Raw genomic sequence first — 19,776 nt, forward strand, 5'->3', positions numbered from 1 at the left:
TACAGGATTTGAGAAATCTTTTTTTCTAATACCATGCATTTAAAAAAAATTTTATTTATTTATTGTATTTTATTTATTTTTGGCTGCGTTGGGTCTTCGTTGCAGTGTGCAGGCTTCTCATTGTGGTGGCTTCTCTTTGTTGCAGAGCACGGGCTTCAGGAGTTGTGGCACATGGGCTCAGTAGTTGTGGCTCACAGGCTCTACAGTGCAGGCTCAGTAGTTGTGGCACACGAGCTTAGTTGCTCTGGAGCATGTGGGATCTTCCCGGACCAGGGCTCGAACCCATGTCCCCTGCATTGGCAGGCAGATTCTTAACCACTGCGCCACCAGGGAAGCCCCGAGAAATCTTTGAGAAGGAGTTCTGAACGGATTCGTAAGTTGCTGTGGCTTCACTTAGATGTCATTCACATAAAGGAGAGTGCACCCTAAGATCTACCTAGGCCATTGTCATCTGGGGGGAGATGGGGGTCAGCGTTTGAAGAAGAAAGATAATATGCTATATTGACTATGTTAAAATCAGATTGTATACACAAGTATATATTGATAAGAAATTTAAAAATTCTGTTTATGAGGTTTAATGCAATCTTGAAGATCGCATCAGGGAACCTGAAGAGAGGTACCTTTACAAACAAATGTGCACTTTGGTCATATTGAGTCAGATTGTGCTGGGTTAGAATTCCAGCTCTGCCACTAATTAACAGTGTGACCTTAGGCCTTAGCTTCCTAAGATGGAAAATGGGTATGAAAACAATTCACCTTGCAAGTTGGGAGTGAGGGTTAAGTGCCTGGCATTCAGCCTGGGATATAGCAGGTGCTTGATACAGGCAGTGATTAGGGTTGTAGATTCCAATTTTACACACGAGAGAGAATGTGCATGTAACTTATTTAGAAAATTAAAGAGTAAAAACAGATATAATGATCTATTAAAATATATTTCAAAGCCATGTGTTTAAAGTGTCTGCTGATGTTTAAAATTTTGTTAATTTAAAAAGTAATATTAAATTTTTTTAATTTTAATTTTTCATTTTTTAAAAAAAGTTTAAGTAAATAATAACCAATGATAGTTTAAAAAATTTCAAACAATAGAAAAATAAATAAAAATTTCCTCATCATCCCTCCCCTCCATCCTAATCCCAGGCCCCAACAATTCCACTAAACAGTTTGGTGTACAACTTTCAGATGTGCATAAAGAAGCACATATGGTGTTTTCCCTTCAAAAATGAGCTCATGCTATACGTTGTTCTACAGCTTCACTTTTTCATCTAACACTATAGCCATATATGATTCTGATGGCTTTTAAAAGAAGGTATATATTATTCTTAGCCATATATTATTCTGATGGGCTTTTAAAGAAGGGTTTTAGCAGAAAAAATGCCAGCGAAATGTGATGTTTTGAGTACACGATTCTAAAGAGTTGGATGAAAACAGAAAAACTCAGGTTAACATCTGATTATTTCATCTCTAAAATATGGCAGAAATCCAGACAACAGGTGGGGAAATAATCCAGATAAGACAATTTGGGAATTCATGAATGAGTAGGGATTAGTTTTGTAATATTGACAATCACCCCTACAATTACACGGCACTTTGTCATTTATGTCACAGTTGACTCTGACAGCAATCCTGCAAGGACGGAGGGACCAATTATCCCATTTTAAGCCTGAGAAGACTGAGGTTCGAAGAGGTGTCCATGCATCTGGGAGGCCAGGTGTTGGGAGGTGGAGGAAAGGGGGTGTGTCGGGCTGCTTAACAAACCTGCTTTTCCCTGAGCTGACTCATTAAGGTCCTCGGCCAGCAGATGGACCTAAAAAGGAGCAAAGTGACCCCTTGGCATCTGACTTGATGAATCGTGCAGAACTGAGGCTACTTCCTCAATTTCGGAGGAACGCTTTTTTTGGGACCTCTGGCTTAAGGGCTGGGCTCCTCTTCATCTAAACATAGTTGTAAATGGTTCACAGTGTTTGGTGAGCGCCTCCGAAGTGCTTGCCCCACGTTAGAAATCAAATGCAGGACAGTGCAACCTACACTGGGTGGGCATCGGGCTTCTGTCCCAACCTGGGCATGTCCACCTCTCTCGGGATGCCGTTGCCCCAGCTGCCTGAAGAGTGGCTTGGGCTAGGGGAGCTCTTCCTGGCTTGGAACTGGGGTCCCCGGGGCCTCCGTGAGGATGGAGAAGGGGGAGGAGACCTCACTCGTTCCCAGGTTCACAGAGTGAAAATCTCCCGCATTCATCCTCATGGTTTCGAAGGTGAACCTTTAATAAAGGAATTATCTAAGGTTGAAGGTTTGGGTTTTAATGGAGCAGAATGAGGATGAAAAGGACCAGAGACCCCATCTGACACTGGATGGTGATGCTTAGGAAGTTTGCCAAGCTCTGCAGCCCCGTCTTCTCCGTGGAAGTTAGGCGGGATGCTGTTGGCAGGAAACAGGCATCCTTGGCCTCTCTGACAGCATCCGTGGGGCCCCTGAAAGTCTGGCTTTCCTTGGCTCCGATTAGCAATGAAGGGACGGGAAGACCCAGGTTCTCTCTGGCCCGCTCTTGACTGGTAATACTGTGGGTGGAGGTTCTTTAGTGAGCCAGAGGGGAGGAGTGGACCAGCAAAGCCTCTTCTTCCTTCTCCCCAGCCTTCCCAAAACCTTGGACTGTTGAGAAATGAGTATCAGATAGAGAGAAAGACAATCTTCCTTGGGAGCCTAAGCAGATTTTGCAGAAAAGATGAGACATGCCCAGGCTCCCACGTTCAGGAGGCACTGGGAACCTTGCGTAGCCGATCTGTCCCTGCAGGAGTCCCAGCCCCTGGACCTGCAGGGCGAGCCTTTTTTGAGGATCTTGGAGCCAGTGGCTTCTCTCAGCCCTCCACTCTCGAGAACTGACCATCTCACACTCACATCTGAACATTTCATTCCTTCCTTGTGAAACTAAATGCACCACAACCTCAAACCCCTCAGAGGAGAATGGAGATAACTGCAGATCTCAACAGCCGCAAGAGATGAAAGCCAGAAACTTCTGCTGGTTTCCTAAGAAAGTGCTGGGGTTTCTTATTTGTGGGCTTTGATTTATCTAAGTGCTTGACTTTCAATCTGGGTTTGAAAATCCTGAAGATGCCCAGGGGTTCCTTTAGAGGGAGCCAAAAGGGGGTGGAGAAAGTGGGGCTCAGGGTTCCCTATTTCCATATCAACCAGAGCCATTCCACTTCTGTCTCATGTTTTTTAAAAAATGTGGGCTTAGTGTAAAAGTTATTTAATTATTAATTAATTAATTAACTTATTTATTCATTTAGGCTGCGTTTGGTCCTCATTGCTGCACGCGGGCTTTCTCTAGTTGTGGTGAGCGGGGGACACTCTTCATTGCGGTGCACGGGCTTCTCATTGCGGTGGCTTCTCTTGTTGTGAAGCACGGGCTCTAGGCTCGCGGGCTTCAGTAGTTGCAGCACGTGGGCTCAGTAGTTGCGGCTCACAGGCTTAGTTGCTCCATAGTTAGGCACGGCATGTGGGATCTTCCCGGACCAGGGATCGAACCCGTGTCCCCTGCGTTGGCATGCGGATTCTTAACCACTGCGCCACCAGGGGAGTCTCTAATTATTGCTTTTTAAATAAAGAGTTTTGGGACTGGCGGTCTAGTGGTTAACACTTGGAGCTTCCACTGCAGGGGGCTCAATCCTGTAGCGGAATTTTGATGCTAAAACCAAATTTGAAAACCACAGGTCTGTAGCCTCACTTTTCTGTGGGGTGCTGGTCCTGACATTCTACATGTATATAGAGCTCAGTCTTGTTTTGGGAGAACAGAGAAATTCACTCACTCATTCCACTAACATTTATTGAGCACTTCCTTTGTGCCAGGTACAACTATGCCCTGTGAAAAATAAAAAGGTCTAATAAATGCCCCCCTTGCCCTTGAGGATGTTGTCTAGTGCTGAATGGTACAGGTTACAGGCCATGGCAGGTGGTTCAGAGGAGCGGAAAGCGTGAGGGCTGCAAGGCAGGCCTGGGTTTCCATCCTTGAGTGATCTGATTCCTAAGAGCTGTAGCCATGGACACAGCTGTCTTCAAAACATCTCTCTTTCTAGACTTATTTTCAGTATCTTCAGCTTATGAGGCTTCTTTGAGGAGCAGCCATGCTTTAGTTTCTTTTTCCTAAATCATTTTGTCCAATGGAGGGTCACTTTAATCCAATCAGAGGTTTTAACAAAGGGTATAACAGCTGTGCTCTTGATTTGTTTCTTGCCTTCTCCTTCTTTTTTTTTTTTCTTTTTTTCTATGAGGGGCTGCTTCTCTAATAAGGATGATGTAACATGTAAAGAGAGCAAAAATTAAACCTTTGTTATATTGAGCCACTGAGATTTAGGGGTTCTTTGTTGCTACAGCATAACCTCATCCATCCTGACTAATACATTTATCTACTCTTATATCATGGGAAAACTCCTGTTTCTCATCCCATAGCTTAAATGTCTCCCAGTCTGTGAAGTCATGGTCTACCCCCCCAGATGGAGGTGAAGGGTCTTTCTTCTGTGCACACAATATATTCTAACATGTAATAAGTTTACCTGAACTTTTTTGTGTCTTTGTCTATCATCCGCACTGGCTTGTAAATACCTTGAGAGCAGAAGTTATATATATGTATTTATTGATAGACTGAATGAATGCAAGTATAGAATTTGGAAATTGCTTCTTAAAGCCTAGCGTTTATTGCTCATTTCTTAGCTGCAAAGACACAATCCGTCACTGTATAAGCGACAAGGTGCAATTGTCAACATCTGCCTGACAACTCGGGTTAGGTATGAAAGTTTGAAATCAAGGGGATTAGAAAAGAGGGTCTGTAAGGTTTCTCTAGGCACTCTAACAGCCAGTGCCCTGTGAACAATGCCAAACCAGACGGAAACCCTCCTCAGCAAGTGGCAGGGAATATAGCAGTCTTCCACACTGAAACAATTTGTTAGCATTTACAAGTTCCCATTTTCTGCATTTTAACTTCTAATTGGTTTCCTCTTTTGTGCTAAGAATGCCATCTGTCCCTTTGACAGGTTTTTGGATTTGATACCACTTACCAGGAATTATGACCATCACTGTAAGATGATTCTAAAGTGTCCATCCCAAACAGCCCAGTTTTAATAACTTCACACAGAATCCTCACTATTCCTGTGTAGAAATGTCACCATTTTTCAAGCAGTGTCACCTCCACATTTTCCAGGAGTTCATAATATAATCCAAGGTACGTGGTCTTTTGATTCCAAATCTCTTATCTGCTCCCTTGCAGTAAAACGGATATTATTATCCCTATTTGCAGATGAGAAAACTGAGGCTCTGGAAGTGGACTTGTCTAGGATATGGAAACAACATAGTACCAGGACATTAAACTTAATTTCTGAATCTAAACCCACTTCTCTACAGATATCATCTCCACCTTGTGGCATAGCAGCAGGGATAAAATTCATTATTCCCATTTAATGAACCAAGTAACTGAGGCCAAAAGAAGTTAAATGACCAATGTAAGATGCTTCAACAATTAATTCACAGCCCTAGGCTGGGAGAACTCCAATCTTCTCCCCTGTGGTCTTGTGCTCTCACTGTTACTTCCTTACCCTACTTTGACTTTGCATGACCTTCCTCCAAGACCAAAGTTACCTGGGTTGTGGACAAGCTAAGAGGGAGGGGGAGCCACCCAGGGGAAGTTCTGGTTGGAGAAAGGATTATTAACTAGTTCCAGAAAATCAGAGGACCAACTTCAGAAGGCTCAACCTGGAGCCCAGGTGCTGTGTTCTGTTGGTGTAGGATTTGCTGAGCCCCTGTAGGCAGGTTGGAGCCGGGACAAGAAAGCACTAGCTCCTACTGAGCATCCATTATAAAGCAGGCACTTTAGGGATGCTTCCCTACTTAATCCGCAGGGAATGCTAATTTAATTTAAAGACGATGAAATGGGAGTGGCTGCCTGGATTGGCTCATCTGGCAGAGCTCAGCTGGGCTGTCTGCGGTGGGGAAGGCTTCTTCGACTCTGGAACTGCTAATCTTGTTAGAAGAGCCACACCTACACGTGAACCCGATAAAGAACACAGCTGGCTAATGCTAGCTGGCGGTCCACAAAGAATGGAGATTTGGATGGGAGAGTGTAGTTGGGGCGAAGAACATCAGCATTCCTTCTTGGAGAGTCTCCAGCTGATTTTTGAGGACAGAATTTGAAGCAGAAAAGAAAAAGACTTTCCAGGCCAGAAGTAGCAGTGGGGCCTGTTACTCATCACTATTTAAACACAAGGAAACAACCCCCCCCATCACACCCCACCCTCAGGCAGATATTAGGGTGGGTCTGGGCCGTAGGGAATGACTCCAGAATTAAAGGAAATAGAGATTAGCAAGAACCAATGAATGGGCAAATCAGCTATTTGCTCTGTAACCACCAGAAGAGATCTGAAAACCTCAACTGAGGAAATCTGGACACACCCAACCAAATTAAATCAGTGAGACTGGAAAGTAGCCCCAGAAAAAGAAGATGGGATGTAGGAAATGCTGCTGTTTCTAAGGGGCAGTGCCAAACGGACTTGAAGACCTGATCTGGAGTCAGAATTCCTTGTGGCTCTTACCGGCTCCCGCTAAGACTGGGTTCCCCTCCGTGCAAACTCTCTGATGTAGATGATTCAAGTTTAAGGTCTACAAAGTGGAAGCTTCTTTGCCTCCCCCACCCCTCAGAGCCTGGCCCTGAGCAACTTGCCTGTCTCCCAGGACAGTTTTCCCATCTTGCCTTTTAGCATCAAGAAAAGCAGGTAAATGGAAATTCTAACTCTAAGGCAACAACCACCCACGGAGCTCTTTGCAGTTGGCAAGCCATTTTTACTCACCCCCATCTTTGTGCTTTCCCCAAGTCTCTGTAACATACTAAGCCTGAAAGAAGGTTTCCCATGGAGGAGGGTATCTGAGCTGCCTCAAAGGATGTGAAATCAGTCTTCGAGAGGAGTACAGAGCCTGTTGGGCACTTCTCATTTTCTAGATCTGTAATTAAATTACTGGCACTCAATGAGGATAATTTTTGTTTTAAACATAATTGTGGACTTCTCTGGTGGCGCAGTGGTTAAGAATCCGCCTGCCAACGCAGGGGACATGGGTTTGATCTCTGGTCCAGGAAGATCCCACATGCGGCGGGGCAACTAAGTCTATGTGCCACAACTACTGAGCCTATGCTCTAGAGCCACAACTACGGAGCCCATGTACCTAGATCCCATGCTCCACAAGAGAGACGACCGCAAGGAGAAGCCCACGCACCGAAATGAAGGGTAGCCCCCGCTCGCCGCAACTGGAGAAAGTCCACAGGCAGCAACGAAGACCCAATGCAGCCAAAAATAAATAAATAAATAAATAAATTAAACATAATTGTGCCATTACCAATAAAACTCCCCGCCCCCAAAACTCTCAATGCTGGATCTCAAATTTTCCTCCAGCCTCAGAAGTCAAAAAAATATATGTCTTGCCTTGGGCACATCCAACATCATATACTCAAATGGCTTTGGTTGGCTTGATTCTAATCCGAATTAAACCAGTGCCATTTTGTCTCTAATAACCCACTCAGCTGACTCAGCTCAGCACCAGTTTGGTTTGAAAGAATGCCAACCAGCCTGGGAGACAAAAGAGAACTTGGGGGGCTGATTTTAGGCTTTGCAAAAGGATCCTTTACTTCCCCCAAATGCTCAGCTTAATGATGAGCTTTCCTGGGGAGTAACAAAAATATTGTTTTGAAAAATAACCAAAACAAAAAATTAAATTTGCTTATAATTCCACTGGTTCAAAAATATTTCATAAAGAGGAAAGTTTCTCCCTTCACCTGATTCCTTTCTTCAAAGTAAACCACTAATGAAAAATTGTTGCATATTACACCTAAATCGTTGTTGGGTTTATGCAGACATATCTAAGTGCACATATATCCAAAATGGCAGACCACTGCCCTAGACCTTGCTTATTTCCTTTCATACTCATGGATATTTCCAAGTCAGTACCTATAGATCTAACATACTATTTTTAGAGGCTGCATGTTATTCCACTGCATGAATATATTATAATAGATGCAACCATTTTCCTATGGATGGGCATTTAGATTATTTATAATATTTTTGTTATTGAGGACAATGCTGCAATACAGGTTCTTGTTTACGTATTTTGACGTATTTATTTTATTATTTCTTGTAGGATGGATTTTGAAGACTGGGATTGCCTTTACTCTTGGGGCTGGAACGCCAATGGTGTAGGAGAGGGTCCTGTCCCACTGCCCCCCCCCCGCCCCCCCCCCGCCCCCCCCCCCGCCCCCCCCCGCCCCCGGGCCTTGCCAACACTTGGGCCAATCTGCTAGACCAAAAAATGTTAATCTCCTTGAGATTTAATTTGCATTTCCCTGACTACTAGTGAAGCTGTGCATCTTTTCATATGTTTATGGACAATTTGCATTTCCTATTCAGTAAATTACCTAGTCTTATCCTGGACCCATATTTCTATCGGGTTGTTTTTCTATTCAATGTGTAGGAGCTCTTTGTGTACATGGGATTTACTCTTTGTCTCTTATGGATGAGGAAAGTATTTTTCTATCACACCGTTGTCTTTTGACTTTGTTTAGGATATGTTTTAAGTGTAATTAAAAATTTTTATTGTCAAATATGTTAAAATTTTTCTTCCGTGTTTCTGGGCTATCTGTCTTAGAAAGAATTCCACTCTCTATTTTCTTTGCTTGTATAACCTTACTTTTTCCAATTTAAAACTTCAATTTAGGTTTTTAAAATTAATTAATTAATTATTTAGTTGCTTAATTAATTCATTAGTAATTGGGTAAGTCAGGCAGCTAGCTTTACTTCATTCTAAGTGAAGAGTCAGGAATTTTAAAAGCATTTAATCAGCAAAAATATACACTTTGGAGGGAGGCAGGGAGGGACCCAGTAAAGTTCCTAGGAGAAACCGTGGTCCCTGAAGCTGGACCCAGAAGATGTTTAACTCACGATCTGGGAAACGCATCTAGAGGTTTTTGATCTCCCAGGCCAGTCATGGGTTGGACCCCTCTGAATGTGTGTGTGCGTGTGTGTGTGTGTGTGTGTGTGAGAGAGAGAGAGAGAGAGAGAGAGACAGATCTGGTTTTGTTTTATAAAGAAGGGATTTGTAGACGAAAACATTGTCCTCCCTCAAAAATCTCCCCATTTATAAACCAAATTCTGTGTACAACTCTGTCCTGTCTGTTGGTCCATTTTAGGTGTGTCTCCCTCAGCCCATGATGAGCTCATTCAGGCTGTGCCTTTACTCATCTCTGTTCTGAATCGGGACAGTGGATGCCGGCTGAACTTGCCTTCCAAGTCTTCTCAAGATGTATTTCGTGTGTGTCCGCATAGTCTAAGAGTGTTTCAACATTTTTAAGAGGAATTTGCAGGCTTCTCTACAAGCAAACAGGGAACCTGCAGTAGCAAGATTTCTCCACGGACAAAGTCTTTTATCTTTCCATTTGCAAATGAAAGTACCAATAAATACTTGTAAAATTTTATCATTCTGTTAAACTTCAAATTCAGACTTGTCAGTAATTACTGGTTTGCATTAAGAGCATGAGATTAGAGATTGAGGTCCAGGAAGAATACATGATTTGCTTGGAGGCACACAGAGTAACCGGGTCTCTTCCCTTTTTCTGCTGCACTTTGTCCCTTGACAAAGGACGAATGGCATGGTGAAGGGCACAGGTCGGGTCAAAGAGGACAAGGTAGGACTTTTAAATGTAGCGACTAGGGTCATCCTGGCCTATTGTAACTCCCCCTGCCCTTTCGGTAAAAAGGTGGGGCAGGCAATTCTGAGAGCACTTCCTGGGGCTGTTGCTGAGGACCTGAAGGTCCTGGCGTGGCATTCATTCCTCTTTCCCTCTATTGCTGATAAACAGAAACTCCCTTCGAAGAGCTGGCTTTGCTTCAGAAGGACTCATTCAGGCCTCTCTGCCTTGAACAATATCGTTGAGTACGTACGTATACAGGTATCTGCTTTGCTCCAAGGATGCCCCCTGGAGCAAAACAGACATAGATGGAGTGAGGAAGACAGAGCCTGTTTCCACTCGGTGTCTCGGGAGAAGCGGGCATTAAACAAACTCTCCCAGGCATATATCATTACAAATGAAACTAAGTGTTCTGAAGGAAAATCCAGGATGCTTGGGGAGAATACAGCGGGAGGGCATGGTTTAGATTAGGGGGTTAGGGAAAAGCAGAAGTGGGAGTGTGAAAGGCTTTTGCAAAGGTTTAGAGCTTTACATACGGGAAGGAAATAATAATAATAAAGGTGTTTGGAAGGGCAGCTTATCCTCATTCATGGGCCACTTCCTAGGACTCTGGGAACCTGCCTCTCTCCCCCGAATTATGTAGGCATCCAGGGTAAGGACTGGAAGAGCCTTCACAAATGCTAATAGGTGAGTGTTTTACAGGCTGCCCCCTGACCCTCTGCATCCTCATCCGTAACTAGTTTGAATGCGGAGGTGAATGGCGAGGATGACTGGCATTTCCAGTTTGGGAAAAAGGAGGTGGAGAAGCTTTCCCACCCCAGTGAGGGGGGGGGGAGGGGCAGGTTTCTCTACCCCAAACCATCCGAAGAGGAACGTTTTTCCCGAGGAAATCCCACTTCATCGTGTATCTGGTTGTGAAGGGGGCTGAGATTCGGGTTGTTCCTGGGGAGTTTTGGTTCTGGAATCTCTGACCCTGTCACCCCTCCGCCCCCCAACACACCTGCAGGAAAGCTTGACCAGAGCGAAGTTAGGATCTGATAGCGGCGGTGGGATGGGAGAGGGGGTGGGGTGTTAATTTCCCCGGAAGAATCGATCAGGATCTGGTAATAACAATAGCTGACACTTAACACCCATCCTGTGCTGGGCACCGTCCTGAACGCTTTCAAAATATCTTAAAACAACCCTGTGAGGTAAGCACCCTCACTAACTCCATTTCACAGTTGAAGAAACCAAGGCACAACGAGGCTGGGCAGCGATAGCAGCTTGCCCCTTTGCCTGCAACAATCTGAAGCCAAGGTTTCTGAGCCAGGGTTTGGGCTGCAGGAGGTGTGGACCGCCGACTCCAACGAGGACCTGATCCGCCTCCCCATAATTCGGGAAATAGCTGGTTTTGAAAGGCTAACTTGGGAGCCCGTGGGAGCGGCTTCGGGAGCCTCACGCCCATCCCCTTCGGAAGCCGAGGCGAGCCGGCACCCCCCACGCGGTGGTGAGGACAGGTTGACAGCACGGCGGGAGGGCTGCCCGTGGCCCCAGTTGGACCCCCGAGACCAGGCCCCGCGGCTCCGCTTTCTGCGCGGCCTCCGCGAGGTGTCGCCTTCGGCCGAAGAAACCACAGCGGCGCCACCCTCGTAGCCCGCAGTTATTTATTTATTTTCAAACAAGGGGGCGCCCCTCTCCGTTCAATTTAAAACCAGAAACCTCCCGCGGTTTCGTTCCTAAATGGGCGCGTCCTCTCCCTCCCACGGTGCACCCCGGGTCCAGCTTCCCTTCCGAGATCACACACGAGCAACACCCCTCCCTCGCCCCCCGCACGGCCCGGCCGGACGTCGGCCTCGCGCTCAGCAGCACACACACGCAGTCGAGGCGGGGGCTGGGTTAGGAGCCTCTGAACACCCCCGGAGCCCTCCGGAATTTTTTTTTTTTTACGCCGAGCAATTGCCAGGCCCGCAGCTTGGGTGTTGCATTGCACCGCTCGGCGCGCAGCTGGTCTGCAGAGTGCACAGGGGGCAAGCCCGGGGGTCTAAAAGGGCGGGAGGAGCACGCCCCGGGCTTCCCAGCTTTGCAGCCTCCGCTCTGCAAAGAAGAAAAGCAAGTGGCTTTTGGCGCGAAAGCCTTGGCGCCTCCCCTGATTTTTATGGAAATCAAGAAGGCGGGGTAAAGCCGCTTTCCTCTGCCTTTCTCCCTCCCCCTTGTCTGTGCCGCAGCCCCCTTCTCTCCCCGCCCCCCGGGTGTGTCAGATTTTTCAGTTAATAATATCCCCCGAGCTTCAAAGCGCAGCCAGTGACAGTCATCTGTCTGGACGCGCTGGGTGGATGCGGGGGGCTCCTGGGAACTGGGTTGGAGCCGAGCTAGCGCTAGCCAGGCGCAAGCGCGCACAGACTGCAGCCACCCGAGGACCACCCCCCGCCCCTGACCACCCGGGGACCCCCGCACAGAATCGCCTCCGGATCCCCGGCCGTCGGCGGGAGGTAAGGAGCGGGGGGCGCCCCGGGAGCGGCGAACGCGGCGGGAAGGCAAGCCCTGGACGGGATCGCGGCTGGCGCACAGGGCGCCCGGCTGTGCCCGCGGGGACTGTTTCTGCTTCCGAAACAAAACCCTCTCGGGGTTTTCCCTGAAAAGCCACTTCCAGTCCCCCAAGGCTCCCGGACTGGGAGAGACCCGCCCTAATCCATCTAGTGCCCTTGCCAGGGGTTGTAATGGCTTCATCGAAAAGAAATTCACCCTTCTCTAGAACGTTTGTCTGCATTTGAGCTGACGGGGAGCCGGTGCGTCCCCTCCCCGAAGCTGGGTTCTCCTCCAGAGGGTGCCCCCAGAGGAAGAAGAAGGGGGTTAAGCAGGGCGAGGCCGTCGCGGTGGTAATCTGGGTCACTGCCGCCCCAGCTCAGAGGAGACGTGGCTCTCCCGGCGACCCTCCCCGCGCTGGTGCCCCTGAACCATTCCCGGGAACTGGGGTCCAGGCTCTCCCAGGAAGAGGACGTCGTTGGGGGCTTGGAACAGCGGGGGTGGGGTTAGAGAGGTTCAAAATCAGCTATTGGCAGTACTTTCCCTGCAGCGGGTGAACGCTGGGGGCGTCGGATCAAAATTTGGGGGAGGGGGTTCTGGATTTGGGTGCCTGTTGTTGGTCTCGGTCTAGAGAAAGGGTTTTTTCCATTTTCAAAGTTTCCTAAACCCCCCGCTATCGCTTGCGCTCCCGAGGTTGCAATTTTACAAGGGGGGGGGGGAGGGGTGTTGAGGGTTCTCCAGAATCCTAGACCCGGTAGCTGGGTTGGAGTCCTGGGCTTCCTGGGAGCAGCGGGCCCTACTTGGGTGCAGCCGGGGGTGTTGGTGAGCTGGTGGGAGCTAGAATTCTGCAGCCTTGGACAGCCCCCTCCCCCAGGCAGTGCCTTGTGTGAATGAAACGGCAGTTTCCAAAGTTGCAGAGCTACGCCGCCACCCCCCGCATCTGCATGCCCCCTCCCACCCCCTGTCGTAGACAGCTTGTACACAAAAGGAGGGAGGGAGAGAGCGAGAGACACAACTTCCTCCACCTTCGGGAGCCCTGGGCGGAGTGGGGGGCTTGGAGGGGAGATTGAGGAAGCGGGTGAGAGGGGGTGACCGCTGCCCATCCCCACCCGTCGCGCCCCCCACCCGGCTCCGCTTGCCAACCCTCTCCTGGTGTGTCTGTCGGTTGCAGTGTCGGAGGTTGGCGCGGGCCCCCGCCCTCCGCGCCCCCCACGGGAAGGAAGCACCCCCCGAACTAAAAAGAGTGGAGCGGAAAGAAGCCCTCATTCGGCGGCCAGGAGGCGAGCCGATGCCGAGCTGCACCGCGTCCACCATGCCGGGGATGATCTGCAAGAACCCGGACCTCGAGTTTGACTCTCTGCAACCCTGCTTCTACCCGGACGAAGATGACTTCTACTTCGGCGGCCCCGACTCGACCCCCCCGGGGGAGGACATCTGGAAGAAGTTTGAGCTGTTGCCCACGCCCCCGCTGTCGCCCAGCCGCGCCTTCCCGGAGCACAGCCCGGAGCCCCCGAACTGGGCCACCGAGATGCTGCTGTCCGAGGCCGACCTGTGGGGCAACCCGGCCGAGGAGGACGCGTTCGGCCTGGGGGGCCTGGGCGGCCTCACGCCCAACCCGGTCATCCTCCAGGACTGCATGTGGAGCGGCTTCTCGGCCCGCGAGAAGCTGGAGCGCGCGGTGAGCGAGAAGCTGCAGCACGGCCGGCCGCCCGCCGCGGGGCCCGCGGTCCCGGCCCCGGGCGCGGGCGCCACCAGCCCCGCGGGCCGCGGGCACAGCGCAGTGGCTGCGGGGCCGGGCCGCGCCGGGGCCGCCCTGCCCGCCGAGCTCGCCCACCCGGCCGCCGAGTGCGTGGATCCCGCCGTGGTCTTCCCGTTCCCGGTGAACAAGCGCGAGCCCGCGGCGGCGCCCGCCGCCCCGGCCGGTGCCCCAGCGGCGGGGGCCGCGGTCGCCTCGGGGGCGAGCGCCGCAGCCCCAGCGGGCGCCCCAGTAGCCGCTCTTCCGCGCACCGGCGGCCGCCTGGCCGGCGGCGGTGACCACAAGGCCCTCAGCACCTCCGGAGAGGACACCCTGAGCGACTCAGGTAAAGAGCGAGCCAGGGTCCGGCTGCCCTCCTGGGGTACTGGGGCTGGGGGTGGCGCCGGGTTTGTCGTTCGTGGGTTAGGGTGCTGGGGGAGAGTCGTTTGGAGGTAGTGCTGGTGGCGGAGAAGTGGTTTTTCTCAGGCCGATCTCTAGGGTACGGAGGAGAGGGTGGGTGAAAGCTGTGATCTCCAGCCTCACCTTCCCTGAAGTTCCCTCACCCCCCGCCGGGAGCCCGACTCCATCACTGGCCCCCGCCCTGTCCCCCGTCTCTCTCTGCAGCGCCCTCCGAGGAAGAAAATGAAGAAAACTTGAGTGGCTAAAGCCGAGTTGGGGTTCAGGGGGCCGCTGGCAGAAACCTGTTAGCCCAGGGGTGGAAAGGGACTCAGCGGCCCGGGCCAGGGGTGGGGAGACGCCCCGAAAAGCACAAGCCTGTGCAAAGTCCTATTTAGGGTGCAGGAAGTTAGGGAGGGATTGCACAGATGGTGAGTACCGATTGTATTTTATTTTTTCGAACCTCGGTACTCTTTTTTTTTTTTTTTTTTTTTTCCCCCTCTCTCGGTGGGTGGTGGGCTATTTGCTCCTGATCGGTCGCCAGCAGGCGGCGATATGCTGGCCGGCAGGCGGGCAAGGATCTGAGAGGCTGGAGGTGGTAGGGCCATCCCTCCCTCCCTTCACTCAGCAGCTGGCGGACAGTACCACAGCGGTTGTGTATATTCTCAAGGGGCCGCCTCTTTACAGTGTGCAGTGAGAAGCGCCCGGTTTTATCTTCTAGCCAGAGTTCCAGGACTAATTTCAGACCCGAGCTGTGTTCTGTAACCCAGTGTCCTTCAAGGTGAGGGCGGGCACTTAGCAGGCCCTCCAGGAATGCACACACCCTGAAGTACTCATTGATTAGTTCTATTGTGTGCCTCCTGGTGAAACTGAAGAGCGGGGTTAAAACCAAGACTTTGCCTGAAGGTGAAGAACTCTAGCCAAATACTGGAATAGCCCTTGTCCTTGGAGCTGGGAGACTTGGACGTTGAAAACCACTGTTTTCAGAATGCAGATGGATAAAAAGCCTACATTTCTTTCAGGGCTGAGGACAGAGTCATCTGAGGCTCCTGGAAGGAAACTTGGGGATAAGCCTTCAGTTTGAACGGCTCTGTCCCTTTAATGTCTGTGCCTTGACAGCTTTTGGTGAGGAAGCACTTCCTTCCAACAGCTGTCTTCTTGGCAGAAAACCAAAACATTGGCTTAAAGGGACCCACCGACTGGAACAGCCTCACATTTCGGCTTTAGAACAAATCCCACAATTGTTCAGCTTTCCGGTCCCCTTCAGATCAAGCAGAAGATGTGTTTTGATTTTCATGCTTGCATTTTAAACAATAATTTTCTACCCGAGCATGGTAGTAAATGAGGAGAGAGGGGGAAAACGCACACATGATGCTACACGTTTTTGTGGCTGCTGAGGGTGGTGGTGACTTTGAGAAGAGGTGCCCCCGTATTTAGGTTTAGAGCTCCAGTGGATTACGGCTGTGTAGTTAAGGTTTGATCTTTGTTAAGATGAAAAACTGCTTACTGTATAGAACTCATGTTCATGGAAGACAAGGCATTTTTCTTCCTTAGGGAATTAAATTGTTCTCTAGTTTGTTTCACTTAAAATCAAACTCCACCATGTGTAAGTGGCTAACTGAGGCTCCTAAAATAAGGAGCCTCAGTTCTTAAGCGTGGAGATGGAAATATAAATAAGTCTATGGGGCAGACTAGCGATGATGCTAAAGGGGTACCGTTTCCTGAGACTCTTGTCTACGTATTATCTGTCCAACGCAACCTATGGCATTATCCACCATTTAATAGCTGGGGAAACTGAGGCTTAGAAAATACCTTGCCCAGGGTCGTGCAGCTAGTGTGTGTGATGGAGCCAGGATTCTGTCTAACTCCAAAGCCGAGGTTCTTTCTGTTTCTGCCACCTGTTCAAGCTTGAATGGAGAGTGAAATGCTAGGAGTATGGGGAGGGAAAAAGCATGTACAGCTCTCTTCAGAGGCCTGTGCTGATGGATCACAGTAAGAGCACACCACGGGCCAGGGCCTGCTCTACGAGACTGTGTGTGTATTTAGTTCATACGTGCCTCATCATGAGAATTAATCCTCACCTTGTTCTCAAAGATGATGAAGATGACGAGGAGGAAGACGAAGAGGAGGAAATCGACGTAGTGACTGTGGAGAAGCGGCGGTCCTCCTCCAACAGCAAGGCCGTCACCACCTTCACCATCACCGTGCGTCCCAAGAGCGCGGCCCTGGGACCTGGGAGGGCCCCGTCGGGTGAGCTGATCCTCAAGCGCAGCGTCCCCATCCACCAGCAGCACAACTACGCCGCCCCGTCTCCCTTCGTGGAGAGCGAGGACGCGCCGCCCCAGAAGAAGATAAAGAGCGAAGCGTCCCCGCGTCCCCTCAAGAGCGTCATGCCCCCAAAGGCCAAGAGCTTGAGCCCGCGCAACTCTGACTCGGAGGACAGCGAACGCCGTCGGAACCACAACATCCTGGAGCGCCAGCGTCGCAACGACCTGCGGTCCAGCTTCCTCACGCTCAGGGACCACGTGCCAGAGCTGGTGAAGAACGAGAAGGCCGCCAAGGTGGTCATCTTGAAAAAGGCCACCGAGTACGTCCACTCCCTCCAGGCCGAGGAGCACCAGCTTTTGCTGGAGAAGGAGAAGCTGCAGGCAAGACAGCAGCAGTTGCTAAAGAAAATGGAACACGCTCGGACTTGCTAAACGTGTCTCCGAACTGGACAGTCACACTGCCACTTTGCACATTTTGATTTTTGTTTTGTGTTTTGTTTTGTTTTTTGTTTTTTAAACAAACCTTGTGTTGACATTAAGAATGTTGGTTTACTTTCAAATCGGTCCCCCGTCGAGTTTGGATCTGGGTGGGGAGCAGGACGTGAGGGGTTCTGCCAGGACCTCGGGAGAGGGCCTGCAGGATGGGATGCAGGTGGCCCTGGCGGGTTTTCCTCCGCGTCACCCTCTGAGACGGCGGTCGAAGTCCGTGACCGTCGGGAGCCTTCTGGGGCTGTTGAAGTCACCTTGTTTGTTACACAAAGTTTCCAGACGACAGAAAGTCATTCCTTCTTTTTAAAATGGTGCTTAAGTTCCAGCCGATGCCACATGGGGGTTTGCCATTGATACCCCTGGGGAACACTTCTGTAAATACCATGGACACACCTGCCTTTTGTATACGTCCTGGGTAATGAGAGGTGGCTTTTGCGGCCAGTATTAGACTGGAAGTTCATACCTAAGTACTGTAATACCTCAATGTTTGAGGGGCATGTTTTGTATACAAATATATTGTTAATCTCTGTTATGTACTGTACTAATCCTTACACTGCCTGTATACTTTAGTATGATGGGGATACATAACTAAATTTGATACTTATATTTTCGTATGAAAATGAGTTGTGAAAGTTTTGAGTAGATATTACTTTATCACTTTTTGAACTAAGAAACTTTTGTAAAGAAATTTACTATATATATATGCCTTTTTCCTAGCCTGTTTCTTCCTGTTAATGTATTTGTTCATGTTTGGTGCATAGAACTGGGTAAATGCAAAGTTCTGTGTTTAATTTCTTCAAAATGTATATATTTAGTGCTGCATCTTATAGCACTTTGAAATACCTCATGTTTATGAAAATAAATAGCAATTAAATGATGCAACTTTTTTTTTTTTTTTCTTAATAGCAACGGTTAAACTCTATCCTTTTAAGCAGCAACCGTAAAGAGCCCATAACCTGGAGAGGGAACTTGGTTTCCACAGACAAGTCACTTTATATACCTGGACGGTCCTGGCTGGGGAGGGGCCACCATTGTCCCCACTTGAGGTGGAGAGAACTGAGCTTAGGAAGGTTACGAGATTTCTCCCAAGTTAAAGAGCATAGATATGTTATTAGTGATTGTGTGTGCTAGCAATAGTAGCAATAGCACCCCATAGTTTACAAAACGCTTTCCTATACGTTGGCCACTTAACCAAACTAAGCTGGGACATCAGACCCTTGGGAAGGAGAAGTAAAATTAAGACACTGAGTTCTGCAACTTGGCAGTATTTGGTGTTGGTAACCTTTATCCCATTAGCTGATGGCTTTATATTTCGGCATAGAGTGCAGGTCATTTCTAAGAAGAAAGCATTCATCAAAATTTACTAGGACCTGTGCAAGGTTCTATGCTAGGCATTGTAGCTGAATAAAGATGGAGTTGGTCCCTCCCCTCAAAAAACTAACAAGTCTGATTCACCAGAGTAATTCCTGGAGTGACAGCCGTGTGGCCCAGCTCAAGTGCCTTGTCCCTTCAGGAGAGGCACTGGGGTGTTAGTGTAGCTCTGTCCGCTTGGCACTCCTGTTATTTTGGTTGCTTGGACTGTTCTGTGGAAGCCAGATTAACCTTTGCAGGTTCTGGAGGACAGCCAGGGCCAACAGGTTGGGGGAGGGGGAGGGGGGAGGGGGGAGGGGGGAGGGGGCCCCAGCAGAGCTAGGAGGCAATTTCAGAGTTTCCCTGATGGGAGATGATACCTTTGCTGGGGAGGCATTCAGCATCTCAGAACTGAGAGCCTACGAATACATCTCTTAGGTGAAAGGTGGTACTCAAAGCTATTTCTCTAAGGTTTCATTCATCTCAGATGTTAGCTTTGAACTGAAAAGACCTTTGCTTTGCTCAGAAGAAAACATGTCCAGGGATGAGAAACGGCTTTGCTTGCCTAGGCCACCAGGGTCCCTGTCTGCATTTTCCAAAGACCAGTGGAGTTTAGAATTTGAGGTCCTCCCCTGGTTTACAGCCACATTTCCTGAGCTATGAGGTTGGTGGTATTGCCATGGACATCACCAATGGTCAGATCATGTTGAAATTCAGGTAAAATTCTCTTTACTCCTTAATCTTCCTCCTTGCCCCCATCCCCACACTAAAAAATAACCCTCTTTGAGAGTCCTTTTCAAACTGTCATTCAAAAAGACTTCCCGTCCATTTGCATTTTACAGGCCTCAAATCTTCCCTGCAGCCTCTGCACCTTGTCCTGTGCCCATGAGCCAAAAGAAAATTGAGAGACCTCAAAGTTATTGAGATTCTTGAAACCCAACTCAATCATCCCAATTCCTTTTTTTTGTGATCCCCATATGGGGGTCTACCTAGGTGTTTCAGATGAGATAGAACTCTAGTCCTGGAGGAGGTTAAACTGTTGAGATGAACAAGGCTTTAAACTGTAATTCCTACCAGGCTCCATTTTTGCTCTGGCTGCTGGGAAGCTCAGAGCCAAATTCCATGCTCTCATTCCACATACTGAGTGCCCATTCTCTCTTCTAAATGTTTATGATCTTTTGTTTTTCATTGTTATTTAATGACCTTTTTAAAAATGTTCTTTAAGTTACTTTAAAGAGAACTTTTTGCTTTAGGTGGATCAAAAATATGTATTAAAATGTTAAAACTAAGATAAAATACCTCTCATTTGCCTTTCCTGCTCCAGCCTA

General features: G+C 49.0%; 1 protein-coding gene across 1 annotated transcript; it reads left to right on the forward strand.

The window, feature by feature from the left end:
* The first annotated feature begins 12,021 nt into the window (after positions 1–12,021).
* On the forward strand, positions 12,022–17,649 carry MYCN (MYCN proto-oncogene, bHLH transcription factor). Its single transcript, XM_068564855.1, has 3 exons — positions 12,022–12,177; positions 13,383–14,292; positions 16,437–17,649. Exons 1-3 carry the CDS (start codon positions 12,022–12,024, stop codon positions 17,039–17,041), a joined length of 1,671 nt encoding a protein of 556 aa, XP_068420956.1. The 3' UTR covers positions 17,042–17,649.
* The last annotated feature ends 2,127 nt before the right edge of the window (positions 17,650–19,776 follow it).

The sequence above is a fragment of the Eschrichtius robustus genome, chromosome 15, assembly GCF_028021215.1.
Source record: "Eschrichtius robustus isolate mEscRob2 chromosome 15, mEscRob2.pri, whole genome shotgun sequence".
NCBI lineage: Eukaryota > Metazoa > Chordata > Mammalia > Artiodactyla > Eschrichtiidae > Eschrichtius > Eschrichtius robustus.

Excerpts from the sequence above, each read along its gene's own strand:
- MYCN (XM_068564855.1), top strand. The coding sequence starts at position 12,022 with ATGCGGGGGGCTCCTGGGAACTGGGTTGGAGCCGAGCTAGCGCTAGCC. Across the intron at positions 12,178-13,382 it reads TCCCCGGCCGTCGGCGGGAG|TGTCGGAGGTTGGCGCGGGC; the intron begins GTAAGGAGCGGG and ends TGTCGGTTGCAG. Across the intron at positions 14,293-16,436 it reads GGACACCCTGAGCGACTCAG|ATGATGAAGATGACGAGGAG; the intron begins GTAAAGAGCGAG and ends TTGTTCTCAAAG.